This window comes from Silurus meridionalis, chromosome 17, assembly GCF_014805685.1.
Source record: "Silurus meridionalis isolate SWU-2019-XX chromosome 17, ASM1480568v1, whole genome shotgun sequence".
Classification (NCBI taxonomy): Eukaryota; Metazoa; Chordata; class Actinopteri; order Siluriformes; family Siluridae; genus Silurus; species Silurus meridionalis.
Window position 1 is genome coordinate 1,243,815 of NC_060900.1, and position 14,453 is coordinate 1,258,267.

The 14,453-nt window shown below is 35.9% G+C and overlaps 1 protein-coding gene across 1 annotated transcript; it reads left to right on the forward strand.

Annotated features, from left to right (window-relative positions):
• The first annotated feature begins 1,318 nt into the window (after positions 1 to 1,318).
• Positions 1,319 to 10,110, forward strand: LOC124399940 (pregnancy zone protein-like). The gene is given in 19 exon segments (XM_046871304.1): positions 1,319 to 1,433; positions 1,513 to 1,738; positions 2,166 to 2,292; positions 2,489 to 2,610; positions 3,104 to 3,155; positions 3,339 to 3,422; positions 3,917 to 4,093; positions 4,323 to 4,404; positions 5,145 to 5,301; positions 5,600 to 5,674; positions 5,910 to 5,988; positions 5,991 to 6,071; positions 6,853 to 7,046; positions 7,429 to 7,644; positions 7,749 to 7,867; positions 8,752 to 8,860; positions 9,020 to 9,090; positions 9,298 to 9,392; positions 9,674 to 10,110. Coding segments are annotated over 19 exon segments (2,211 nt in total). The 5' UTR covers positions 1,319 to 1,332; the 3' UTR covers positions 9,718 to 10,110.
• Positions 10,111 to 14,453: the final 4,343 nt, after the last annotated feature.

Sequence of the window (14,453 nt, forward strand, 5' to 3'; positions counted from 1 at the left end):
TGATTTTGCAGTTAAAGTGTATGCTAATGTTGCTTTTCAAGAAATTCTGTCCTATCAGAGACTGCTGCAAGCAATAACACAAAACAAGAAATGTTTTAATTATTAAGGACAAAAAATTGTATTGCAGTAAAAAACCTCAATCATCCTGTCAATCTTTTTATTTTTATTTACATATATTCAAATTTCATAACCAAAGTGCACATTTTTGCTGTGGGGTCAATTGTTAGGTTTCAGTTGCTCACAGTGCAATTAAATAATTTAAATACAAATAAAATATAAGAAATGGAAAATAAAATATACATATTAAGGTACATATTAAGTATAATTTATAATTTTATTTATAAATTATATTCTTTATAATTTTATGAATAATTTTATTACTATATGATAATAAATATTCTCAGATATCGGTAATGGATTTCTCTGGTATCATGGACTTATGGAGGTCACAATGTCAGTTCTAATAAGGAATGATGTTACATCCCTTTTCTTCCAGGTGTTTAACATGCTGCCTGTACAGATGTTATCAGGATATCCTTACAGCATCATTGATGAAGATTCTAAAGCATGTGATGGAATCCCCTTCATCAAGAATAAAGCAGCACAATCTTCGAAATTGATGGCTAATTTTCCAAACTCTGGAAAGGTGGATGTGTTCAACACCTTTAAAGTAAGACATCATTATTTACTGCTCCTTCTAACTCACACGTAGTGGCAGATGTTCTACATGGTCTGATCCTAATGATAAATTAATTAAAACACTTTAATTTGGCTTTATGAAGGAGATTCATTTTAAATAAATAAATAAATAAATAAATAAATAAATAAATAAATAAATAAATAAATACCAGACTCATTGGATTTGTACCAGTAACTATTTTCTGTATATTATTTATACATACAAAGAATAAAATCCCACGAGATCATATTCAGGAGGCAAAAAACTAATTGTTTTCCCTTTTTTTTTCCCAGGATATTGGAATTAAGCTGCTTACCAATGCAGATGTAAAGAAACCTTGTTTGAGGAAGCAGTTGGGTGGTAAGTGGGGTTTGTTTTTAGATGTTTTTGATGTTATTTGGTTTAACCTCACTAGTGGTTTGCATCCTATTTTGACACCCACTTTTCTTAGTCTTTTCTTGATGGTTACTTTGAAACAGATAAACTTACCTTCTGGAGAGTGTTCATGTTCTGGTCCAAGCTATCTACTGTAGTTATTTTCTATTGTCCTTCAGGTCTTAAAGTGTTAGCAACTTTGTCCAAATAGTCCTGACTGTTCATCTGAATTGATTCCCAGCTGCAGGTGCTGTAGCCAAAGAAGCGCTGGCCAATTGATGCTGAAAAACATTTTGACTGACTCAAGTACAAGCCAACAAATCATTACGATACGCAAATATTTTCCAGAAACCTGGATTTGGGATCTTGTTCCTGTCAGGTGTGCATGTTGTTTAAGGTTTTTTTATTTTAGATATTTTCAGCCTGTGTTATTGAGTCAAATGTTATTTCTAATACAGTCAGTCTGGATCAATGACTATTAATAAAACGGTCCCAGACTCCATCACGACGTGGCAGGCTGATGCGTTCTGCACGTCACCCATCGGGTTCGGTGTCGCTTCGAAATCTAAGCTCACTGCTTTTCAGCCGTTCTTTGTGAGCCTCACCCTGCCGAGCTCCATCATCCGAGGAGAAGTGTTTACTCTCAAAGCCACCGTCTTCAACTACCTTCAAAGCTGTATGATGGTAAGATGAGAAATTTGGTTTAATTACATTTTCTCAAAACAATTATTTACTTTCTGACCCATACAATGTGTATGTTTTACTTTCCTTGGTTCAGAGAGAAATGTGGAAATGCTGAAGCAGGATTGGGGTCCTTCAATTTTCTTTTTTTCCTTCTCTTAATTATCACATTCACACTCACAGATCTTTCAGTTCACCATCATCGCCAAAGACCAGCATGTTTCAAAAAGCATTCTGAAGAGTGTGTAGTACAAAATCAATGTAATTTTACACATGATTATGTAAATGAATATGTAAATTACTTGCATCTGCTGACCTCTAGTGAAATCTGAGCATAAATTAGTTTATCCTTTGATTAAACGTCAACTATGGAATAAAGTTGCTTTATTTTTCACATAAATTATTAAATAATAAACTCTGTGTGTTAAAGGTGAATGTGAGTATGGTCAACTCGCAGAAGTTCTTGTTGCAACCGTGTTCAACCTGCAACCACACACAGTGTTTGTGTGCTGGTGAGAGCTGGACTATCTCAGGGGCCGTCACACCACTGGTTCTGGGTCCGTCAAACTTTTAAATTTAAAGTTCACTCAATATGCTGAAATTTACCAAAGTAAAACGTATATAAAAAAACGTGGAAATAAAGTTTATATTATTTAACTATATATTGCTTATCTTTGTGTGTGTGTGTGTGTGTGTGTGTGTGTGTGTGTGTGTGTGTGTGTGTGTGTGTGTGTGTGTGTGTGTGTGTTAAAGGGGAGGTAAGTTTTAAAGTGACTGCGGAGGCCATGCAGTCATCGGCACTGTGTGGGGGAAAAGCAGTAACTGTACCAGAGAAAGGACGCATTGATACAGTGATTAAAACACTTCTAGTGCTGGTGATTATTTCTTTATTACTTTTCATACTAATTATATATACATACATATAGAGTATATACACACACACACACACACACACACACACACACACACACACACACATATATATATATAATAATCATTATTTGAATTGATTTTGTTCCTGAAATTTGAATAAAATGGATTTTGCATCATGCGATCAGTAAAATTGACCAATAATAAGAACCCAATAAATAATAACTGATCAACATGGTGGATTGTGAAGAACGTATAATAATAAAATAAAATAAGATAAAGCTGTGGTTTGATGCAGTAGAAAAGTCCAGTATTTCATTCATAACACATGAGATTTAAAATAATTGATAATTAACTTAAGCAGCTGTGATTCCAGCTGTGAATGTGATGAGGATATCAGTGTAAATACTGATGTGAACACAAGAATCTTGAAGTATTTTTATTGCTGCTGTAATTGCGATTCTAATAAGTGTATTTTTATTCTGCTGCTATTTTCAGGCTGAAGGAACCAAACAGTCCAAAAGCTACAATACGTTTATCTGCCTCTCAGGTCAGACACACACCTTATTTTTTTATCTTCTACTGTATATACAGAGCTGTATATACAGTGAAGAAAGGGTTTTCTACTAAAAGCACATTATAATTTTGATGGTTGATTATTAATCAGTTCTGTTTAAATTTGCATTTGTGTTTTAATATCATGCCATTTTTTCCTGGTTTCTCTCTTTATTAGATAGCATTGATAATGAGGTAATCGAACTGCCCCTGCCTGAAGTGTACGTGGAGGGTTCAGCCACTGGCACAGTCTCTGTAGTGGGTGAGTCAACAAACTGATTATATTTTAACAGTTTGGATCATTTTGATAAATGCACAGGATGAAAAATACATGTGTATGAAAAAATCAAACCTTTTTTGTTCATCTTTCATGTCCTTAGACTGTGTAAAATGTGAGTGATGCACCTCTAGAGGCTGCTGTTGTACTGTATAATGACAGTCGACCTTTTTAGCCTGTCCAGCAACCTGGAAAAACTATCGGTATGGATTTCTGCCGATAGTCCCTGCATTAAACGGTTTTGTCGTTTAATCGGTAACCTCTCGCCTTTCTCAAGGGCTCAAGAACAGCAGCTAGGTGGTGTTGGGATTAGAACTCATGACCTTTTGATCAGAAGGCCAACATCTTAACCACCGAGCTGTCACATCCCCATATAGGGTGATTTTTCTAATGGAAATCCAAAGAGAGCACTTTTGTAATTTTGTACAATTTTAATTTGCAAATTAAAGAAAAAAACGATCCATATGTAATTTCTGCAGGAGATCTGATGGGCCGCGCTCTACAGAACCTGGCGAGTCTCCTGGCGATGCCGTCCGGTTGTGGAGAGCAGAACATGCTGCATTTTGCCCCTGACATCTTCATCCTGGAGTATCTGGAGAGCACCAACCAGCTGACACCTGCCATCAGGAGCACAGCTGAGAACTTCCTCGTGAGCGGTGAGAACTCTTTAGAAAAAAAAAAACATCTCGTATAGATGCTCGATTGGCAAGTGGCCTTCTAGCATTCGAGTCACATAAATTCAATTTTATTTGTAGAGCATTTTAACAATGAACATTGACTCTATTGATGCCTATAAATTTGTTACTTATAATTGTAAGTTTTTCCCTAATGAGTTATGTTGGAATTCATTAACACAACATTTGCTTTGTTTCATCTCCTGCACAGGATACCAGAGAGAACTGACCTACAAACACACTGATGGATCTTACAGTGCTTTTGGGATGAGTGATGCATCAGGAAACACATGGTGAAATATATTTGCGACAAAACTGTTTTTAATCCTAATAATCCTAATTAATGTAGAGATTAACATCTAAACAGAGGAAGTTTACAGTGACCTGAAATGACCTGGAAAAACCTGAAGATCTAAAAGTGTTTTAATCCACTAATACCACATGAATTAGCAAATAATCACATTAATTATTGATCGCTATTTACTATTTATTATTAATATACATTAAATGGAAAACTAATGTTGACACCTGACAATAAGATAAAAATGTACTTTTTGAACATCCCATTTTCACATCTTGTCACCATTGGTCTTATAATAAGTTCCACTTTTCTGGAAAGATGTTCCACTAGATGTTGGAGTGTGCTTGTGGAGATGTGCAGAGATTAAGTCAGGTACTGATATAAGTGAGAAGGTGTGGAGGTCTGGGGTGCAGTCAGCATTTATATCCATTCATGTTGAATAGGGTTTGAGTTCTATAGTTGGAGATCTTCCACTTCAACCAGATCTTCATAGAGCTGGATTTGTGTACAGGGGAATTGTCATGCTGGAACCGGCTCAGGTCTCAGAGTTCAGGTGTAGGGAATATTTTGTGCTCCTGCATTCAAAGACGTCCTACACAATTGTGCGTCTGCAACTTTATGGTAGCAGTTTATGAAAGTGTCCCAATACCTTTGTACATATATATATTGTGTCATTCGTTTCTGATTCATGAGTTTGATTCTGTGCTTTATTTCTGTTGGGTTTGTTCTCAGGCTGACTGCTTTCGTGATGAAGTCTTTCGGGCAAGCAAAACAATACATCTTTGTAGACCAGGTGTTTGTGGATCAGGCGAAGACTTGGCTCGGCCAGCAGCAGAAGGCTAACGGATGCTTCGCTTCAGTGGGACAACTCTTCCACAGTGACCTGAAGGTCAGGAGACACGTCTGAGATCAATATCATGTAGTGTTAGAGGAGAACAAGTCAAATTATTTCCTTATAACAGCATGTGCTGGAGTGGTTTTAATAATCAGCAGTTATACAATAATAACAAATAAGAAGTTATAACTGTTTTATAACCTCTTATAGGAGTGTAACAATAACATAGTTATATGTATTAAAGATCAAAGCATTTTATTACTTTATAGTTTATAATTTTTAAATACATTAAACTCTCTCTTCCTCTCTCTGTCTCTTTCTCTCTCTCTCTCTCTCTCTCTCTCTCTCTCAGGGAGGAGTGAATGATGAAGTGACCCTCTCTGCGTACATCACAGCTGCGATGCTGGAACTCAGTTATCCAGTTACAGTAAGTGAACAGTTTCACTGCTTCTAGAGGGTCTCGGGGGTAAACACTGAACATTAGATCATTTCTGAAGTTACGGTGGTGAAGAAGCAGAGCAATAAAAAGCACAGTAAGTTTAAAAGCAGTGATTTATTTAAAATGAAGTTTTGATATTTGACTGAAATACTAGCAGTTTAAAATCTTGTTTTAGCCCCTTACTAAAAAATATTATCCCAATTTGTTAATCTACATACTGCAGGATCCTGTACTGGACCACAGTCTGACGTGTCTGAGGAACGCCTACACTCAGGTGAACTCCATCTACGCCAAGGCTCTCCTCTTTACACCTTCACGCTCGCTGGAGATCAGGCGATGAGGAACACTCTCATCTTAGACCTGGATGCACAGGCCATAACCTCAGGTTTGTTTTGCTGTATAATTATTTATTAATGTTGTTTTGGATTTGTTGAAGTTAAATTGTGTTGTGAATGTGTGGAACTTCTGGAGAATGTGAGTGTGATATAATAGAGAATGTGGGTGTGGGGTTATGGGGAATGTGAGTGTGAGATTATGTGAAATATGGATGTGGGATTATGGGGAATGGGGTTGTGGGATTATAGGGAATGTGGGTGTGGGATTATGGGAAATGTGGTTGTGGGATTATGGGGAATGTGGTTGTGGGATTATGGGGAATGTTGGTGTGGGATTATGGGGAATGTGAGTGTTGGATTATGGGGAATGTGGTTGTGGGATTATGGGGAATGTGGTTGTGGGATTATGGGGAATGTGGGTGTGGGATTATGGGGAATGTGGTTGTGGGATTATGGGGAATGTGGGTGTGGGATTATGGGGAATGTGAGTGTTGGATTATGGGGAATGTGGTTGTGGGATTATGGGGAATGTGGTTGTGGGATTATGGGGAATGTGGTGTGGGATTATGGGGAATGTGGTTGTGGGATTATGGGGAATGTGGTTGTGGGATTATGGGGAATGTGGTTGTGGGATTATGGGGAATGTGGGTGGGATTATGGGGAATGTTGTTGTGGGATTATGGGGAATGTGGGTGTGGGATTATGGGGAATGTGGGTGTGGGATTATGCAGAATGTGGGTGTGGGATTATGCAGAATGTGGGTGTGGAATTATAGAGAATCTGTGGGATTTGTTGTCAAATACAAGAGTTTATTTCTAATATCTTCCACAGATGGTGGGAGGCACTGGAGCAGAGTGAGTGATGGATCGGTGACTGACTCTTTGGAAGTGGAAATGACTTCATATGTGCTGCTGGGTCTGATGTCTGGACCCCAGATATCCAGATTTAATCTGGGTTACAGCTCCAGCATTGTCAAGTGGATTTCTCAGCAGCAGAATGCCTTTGGGGGTTTCGCATCTACACAAGTACGACATTGCATATTTAAAGTTTGCTCTGTTTTCTCATAACTTCTTTAACTTCATTGAACTGTTAAATAATTGACAATAACTGGACTGGATTGGATTTTTTTAATAAATTGCTCTAGATGCCCAAATACTAATGAATCCACATGTTTTATTTATTATCAGCTGTATTATATCACTGCTGCTTTGTTTACATCACACTCTATTCCAATCACTTTTATTGACGTCTATTGACGTCAGCCATCTTGGATTGGATTAACCAACACTTCACTTGGAAAAATCATTAGAATAATACAGTTTGCCTAATATATCAGTGTAGAGTTATATATCTCTAAAATCAGCCTCAAATGAATTTCTTCTGTTGATGCTCTATTTCATCATCTAGGACACTGTGGTGGCTCTCCAGGCTCTGGCTAGATACAGTCTCGCCACCTACAGTCCAGCAGGAACTCTTACTGTTACTCTAACATCATCTTCAGGGCAGATTACCACGTTTATCATCAATCAGAGTAACAGGCTGCTGTATCAGGAGAGTCAGCTGCCCAAGGTTCCTGACTTTTACGACATCACAGCTGAAGGGACAGGATGTGTGTCCCTGCAGGTCTGAACATCACCCTTTCACACTTTCATCACTCATCGCTAATAGATTACGCAGCTTCTCAGAGGGTCAGTTCTGTGCTTACTGTGTGTGTGTTTAACTTCTAGTTCACTGTGAACTACAACATCCCTCCTCCTCCTGACAGCTCTTCATTCACCATCTCAGCCTCAGCATCTGGAAACTGCAGGCTCCCAAATCCCTCACTGAAACTGAACATTACAGTCAGGTGAGTTCTCCTTTCTTTTTCTTCTTTTGGATCATCATCTCCAAATCCCCCTGTGCTCTGCATCCAAGTCTTTCAAACATGTCTCCTTTACTACTACTACCTCCTTGTTGGCCTTCCTCTTTTTCTGCATCCTCAGCATTCTTTTACTGATATACCCCATGTTCCTCCTCTGTACATGACCAAACCATCAATCCCACCCCTTTCACCTTGTCTCCAAAACGTCTCCTCACATGCACGCTTCCACTAAAAAACAGGTTTCTAATTCTGTTTATCCTCATCATCATCATCATCATCATCATCATCATCATCATCATCACTCTGTACATAAATCGCAGCTTCTTCATCTCTGAGTTTCACTGCAACCCCAAATTACACAAGACTGGAAATAGTAATGAGTCAATAAGAATATTTATGCAATGAATATTATTTGATCAAATCCAGAATGTAGTTAAACCCGAGTGAAATCTAATACAAAGGAAAGCAGATGCATGTGCTGATTATACTGAAGTAGAAAAATAAACAATCAATGAAAATTAAACACAAAAAATAAGTAGACAAAAGAACAAAATCAACCTGAACACTGGAACAAAGACAAACTCTGAGGTTTGAGGTGAGACTTCAAACAGAGAAGTTTTGTCCTTTTGGGATAAAATGAAGTATTAATTATTTGACACAATTTGGAGATTTAAAACCATGTTGCCATTCTGAGATAATTATCAGTATCAACTTTTAGTAAAATAAATAAATTGCGTCACTCGGTCATTTCTCCTCAAATAAAGAGAATGTTTTAGTGTATAATGTTTTTGTTTTACTCGGTTACTTGTTACTTGTTTTACTCGGTTACTTGAGAATGTTTGAGTGATTTAATGCTGCTTTAATTTCAGGTATGGAGGTAAACGTGCAAAGACCAACATGGTGGTGATCGAAGTCAAACCTCTTTCAGGATTCAGGGTGGACGAGACGTCTGTGCAGCTTGTGAACAACAAATCAGACGTAACTCAGACCTTTAACCGATCTTATTATTTATATACATGTATTCAGTGCGGTGTGTATCAGGCGTGAAGTTAGTGATCCATGGAGAAAACAAACCAAACGCTGTTCCAAACATTAATATGGATCATTTTGTTTTGATTCTGTCTCTCTTTATTCCAGGATGGAGCTGTGAAACGTGTGGATCTAATGGACGGTAATGCAATCATCTACCTGAATGGAGTAAGAACACACACACACACACACACACACACACACACACACACACACACACCACTTTACCCAGAGTGTGTCTAAGACCACATGAACCCATGTTCAGATCAGTGTTTTAATCACTCAGGTTCTAATCACAGGGAAACACTGTTTATTATTAACAGATTATTAGATGTTAAATAGAAAAGTCATGATTTTATCTCTTGATCTGGTGCAGCTAAACTTGGACAGGAGAAGGTCTACACCCTGACCATCACACAGACTCTACCAGTGAACAACCTCAAACCAGCTGTTGTAAAGGTTTATGACTACTATGAGATCAGTACGTATGAATCTAAATTTATTTTATTAACCTGTGAAATTGATATTTTCCAGCTCAAAGCAACTGCACACAGAGTTCAGTGTTTCAGTGTTTCATCTCCGACCAGAGCTCACATTATTCTTAACCTGTTTTCCATCAATTATACTTTATTTACATTTTTTATTTGTATATACTATTTTGCAAGTTTACATGTCGGACAGTTGTAGAAATCTTTTCATCTTGTATTCTGTATGAATGTGTGTGTGTGTGACTAATCCAGATTTTCTTCTCTTCTTCTGAAGGTGAGAAAGCTGCAACTTCATACACGTCCCCGTGTGCAGCCTGAGAGCGTGGACATGATCACAGCTTTTCTCTTCATCTTCACTTTTTAAGTCTCTGTTTAGTTTTTAGTTATTAATATTAATACCTTCTAACCAGTGTTCAATAATTAATTGTGTTTGATTTTTTTTTCTCTTTGTAAAACTGTTCTGTTTCACTTGAATATTTTTAATCTGCTTCAGAAATTATTTGTATTTGTAATGTCACATTTTAAGAGAAAAAAATTCTGATGAACTTGAAAATTTACCCAAAATAATTGCACTAAAAATTGATGATTTATCGTCTTTTACTGATAACAATATCCCACACATTTAGTGTTTCCTTTGTACATCCTTTTTTTTCTCCTATGTTTCTGTATTTCTCATTTACATTTGTTAGAACGTGTCCAAATACTAAAAACATTGTATCATCTTTGCTGTATTGCTGATTTTATCCAAAAGTTTTTTTACTTGCAGTTTTATAACTTAAAATTCTTCCTCATTAACATCTGCTGTAAATCTGATCTACTGTTCAATGTTAAAAAAATATATAAAGTTGAAAACATCAATAAACTTTCAATCTGCACTGATTATTAATCTGTCCTGTGTTTGATTTTCTCATCCTAATCTACTATATATGTATATATATTGTACATGTACATTGTAATACTGATTATACATTAGAGGATGATAAAATGTAATTTGCTTCATTTATACATCTTAAAATAAAGTTGTGTGTAAATGGTTTTGTCATGGATTTACAAGTCAAGTGAAGTTTATCTCTATAGCGCTTTTCACAACAGACATTGTCTCAAAGCAGCTTTACAGAAATCAACAGTGATGGTGAATGGTGTGTTTGTCCCTGATGAGCAGCCGTGGCGACTGTGGTGAAGGAAAAACTCCCTTAGATGTTATGAGGAAGAAACCTTGAGAGGAACCAGACTCAAAAGGGGAACCTCATCCTCATCTGGGTGACATCAAGAGTGTGATCATAAATCTTTCAACAATATTTACAGAGGTTTTTAAATATTTCCCAAAGTTTACAGTCCTGAAATAAGGATGAAATGGTACAAAAACATTTCTTAGAGGTATAAATGTTATTTTGACTCCCGAATACAAAATCTGCTGCTGAATTACAGTCATTTTAAATCAGATGTCAAATAATGAAGAGAAAATAAAATGTCTTGATGTGAAAAAGGAGAAAAATCTTTAGATATTATTAGGAACATTAGGGAATAAATATACCTGTGATTACAGTGGGTATAGAGAGTGTTGGGAGTGTTGGGCTGTGGGAATATAAAACTCCACTAATATATATGCATTTTGGTAATATAAAGTGCTGTAAATATAACTTGAGAATAAATATGGCACATGGGACTTGAGAATAAATAAGTTGGAGAAAGTGCTGTTTTCTGAGAACATGACATTCAAACATAAACATCAGTGCAAACTGTACACACACTACGAGCAATACAGTTCAATACATAAAAAAATTATATGCATATATATATATATATATATATATATATATATATATATATATATATATATATATATATATATATATATATACACTCACAACAAACACACAATAGACCCCAGAGAATACACATATTCATATAAAAATGACAAAACAGTTCATATTTGTGCCACATGTGACAGATGGTGTATGATTTAAAAGACATATACTGTATGATGAAAATACAATCAGAACTGATTATATCATTTAAATAAATCTGATTATGAAACTGCCCTCAGGTTTTTATACGGATTAAATCATTTTAAAGATTAAATCATTGCAAAACAGATGTTAATTCTGTGAAACCCCACGGTATTGTGATCTTAAACAATCTAACTTGTGGTATTGAGTTCAGTAGGGGTTCAGTTTGATCACTGTAGCATGGCCTTGATACTGTGTATAATTGAGTCTCAGGAAAGTAAATAGGAAGTCAGTAAGGCAAAAACAAAAGGAGTAAATCTGGGACTGGTGTTGGAAACTTTTCTGGCCCAGATTTAAAAGTTAAACAATGTCTGATTGAAATGTTCAACACCACCGTCGCACTGAGCGTAACACAACATAAAATAGATGTGCCAGTGTTCCACAGAGACTGAAGATATTAGATATATATTAATAAACTTCTTATAAAGATCCGTCCTCCATCCTATTTCACTTCTCTGTATTTACTACTTTTACCGCTAGATGGCAGAGTTGAGAGTAAAGTTTATTTATTTTATTTTATTTTATTTTTAAACTGACCTTGACTGAATGAACAAAAATACATATATAATACATATATAAAACATATATAAATACACTCTCTAATGGTCAAAGATACAGTATATATTATTAATTGATTAATCAGTTATAGTTTCTAGTATACTATAATCTGCTTTAGACTACCCCTGCCTGCCAGCCAGGATATTGCTCCCTTTTTAGACCCTGTTCTTTACATTTATCCTTAATGTTTTGTAATGTCTAAGTAATATGATATAACTATGAACAGTCACCAATAGCTAATCAATTAATCTAACTGACTAATAAATAATCAATAATTACCAATGAGTGTAAGATGAAAACTTATTTTTTTACATTATAGTTTCTTTCATCCAAAAAACATATTCGTCATTTCCTTACTCCGAATTCAGAATTCAGTCAAAGTTTTATTCAGTCCATAAATACAACATGTGAGCCATAAATCCATTTATTAATCCATAAAATGAATGTAAAAAAATTACATATAAAATTTTATATATATTTCAGTAGACCAGCAAGAATATTAAAGTATTTTAAAAAATGAAGTTTGATATTTTCTTAATGTTGTAAGAAAGTCAATAATTCGTGACCTCTCCATCCGTTCAGCTTGTTTTCGAGGACACTTTCTAACATTTATTTGACGCCAACCATGTGAGTCATAACAGCAGAGGAAGAGGAACACAATAACCCCAAATACAAGCTCGTCTCATATCTTCATATCTGTCATGTGTTTTATTATTAGTTTGTGTTCTGTGATTAAAGAGAAACAAAAATTGTGTGTGTGTGTGTGTGTGTGTGTGTGTGTGTGTGTGTGTGTGTGTAAATATGTGCATTCAATAAACGAAAAGTCATGTACAGTATAAACAGTTAAAGATCTTCTTCTCTGGTGCATCAGAATGAGGAAAATTGTAACAATAAGTTGTAACTGTAGATGTTAAAGCCAGATGGAGGGGTTTGTATATTTCAGAAATTCTGTAATAATTTACATAATGTAATGTTTATAAAATCAGCCATGCAACTAAACATAAAAAACGATGTAACTAATAAAAAAATAAAAAAAAAAATAAACTTTTCTGAATCAGCATCAGAATCATAATTAATTATGTGATAAACAGTTGTTTTGTGTGTCATTTTTCTAGAGTCATTTTTTTTTTATTCCTTAAATTTTTATGTAAATCAGTTCATTTTTCATGCTTTTCTTTTTTAAATAATTAAAAAGCCATGTGCAGGTTGTAATGTACAGAATTCATTACAGTATACAGAAATGTACAATAAATGTTTCTTAATAATATACTGATTAGTAATATATATAATTATCATATAACAAAAGAACAAAATAGTTAAAAAATTGTTCCTTTCTTTTTTTTTACCTTGTTTTCAAGGTCTGTTTGTCAGGAGTGAGAAGGGAACACGATAAACCTGAACTCGATTAAATGTTCATATGTTCAATGTTATTATGTGTGTGTGTGTGTGTGTGTGTGTGTGTGTGTGTGTGTGTGTGTCTGCTTTCTGACACTCGCTGCAGTTGAACTTTCAAAACTACTGAATCTCCAACAGCAGAATTTCTACATCACGTTATAATCACACAGTATTTTGTAGGTCTTCATATCAGATATACGTTGGACGATTTCATCACATGTTATTGATATTGAAGGCGTGTTCATATGGCACTGCCCACTGACCTGCTGATTCAGATCAGAAATACAATACAATACAATAAAGTCAAGTCAAGTCAAGTCAAGTTTATTTGTATAGCGCTTTTCACAACAGACATTGTCTCAAAGCAGCTCTACACAAATCAACAGTGATGGTGAATGGTGTGCATTTGTCCCTGATGAGCAGCCGTGGTGACTGTGGCAAGGAAAAACTCCCTTAGATGTTATGAGGAAGAAACCTTGAGAGGAACCAGACTCAAAAGGGGAACCCATCCTCATCTGGGTGACATCAAGAGTTTGATCATAAATCTTTCAACAATACAGAACACTGGAGAGTGAGAACTAACATGATTACTGGAGTATAAGATTATAAGTAATGTTCTTTCTGCAGTCTTAAACAGTCTATATGGTTAGTAGCTCCGAGTTTTATAAGCTCAGCATTTGTGATCACCACAGATCCAGCATCAGCTTCTCCATGCCAGAGCCTTTAAACACTCCAGGAGGTCCAATGTCAAAACTCCACACATGTAGCGGGATCCAAATGGCACTGGTACGTCTCTAGATGGTTCAGGATGTTTGTGAGTTCGGCATCTACTTCTTTAAAGGTCCGTAATCATCACGAGGTGGGAGGTGACTGGAGCTGGAGCAACCTCAGGATGCCTCGGGATGGGGAGAGAAAGAGAAGCAGTGGAGAGGAATTAGCGTAGCTGCTGTTCATGATATTAACAGCACAAGTTGATAATGTGCATGTGATCAGATGTTCTGGAGCACAAGGTTATGATGTGATGTGTGTTATGTGTAGGCTTTGCTAAAAGATATGTTTTAATCTACACTTAAATTGGGTGAGTGTGTCTGA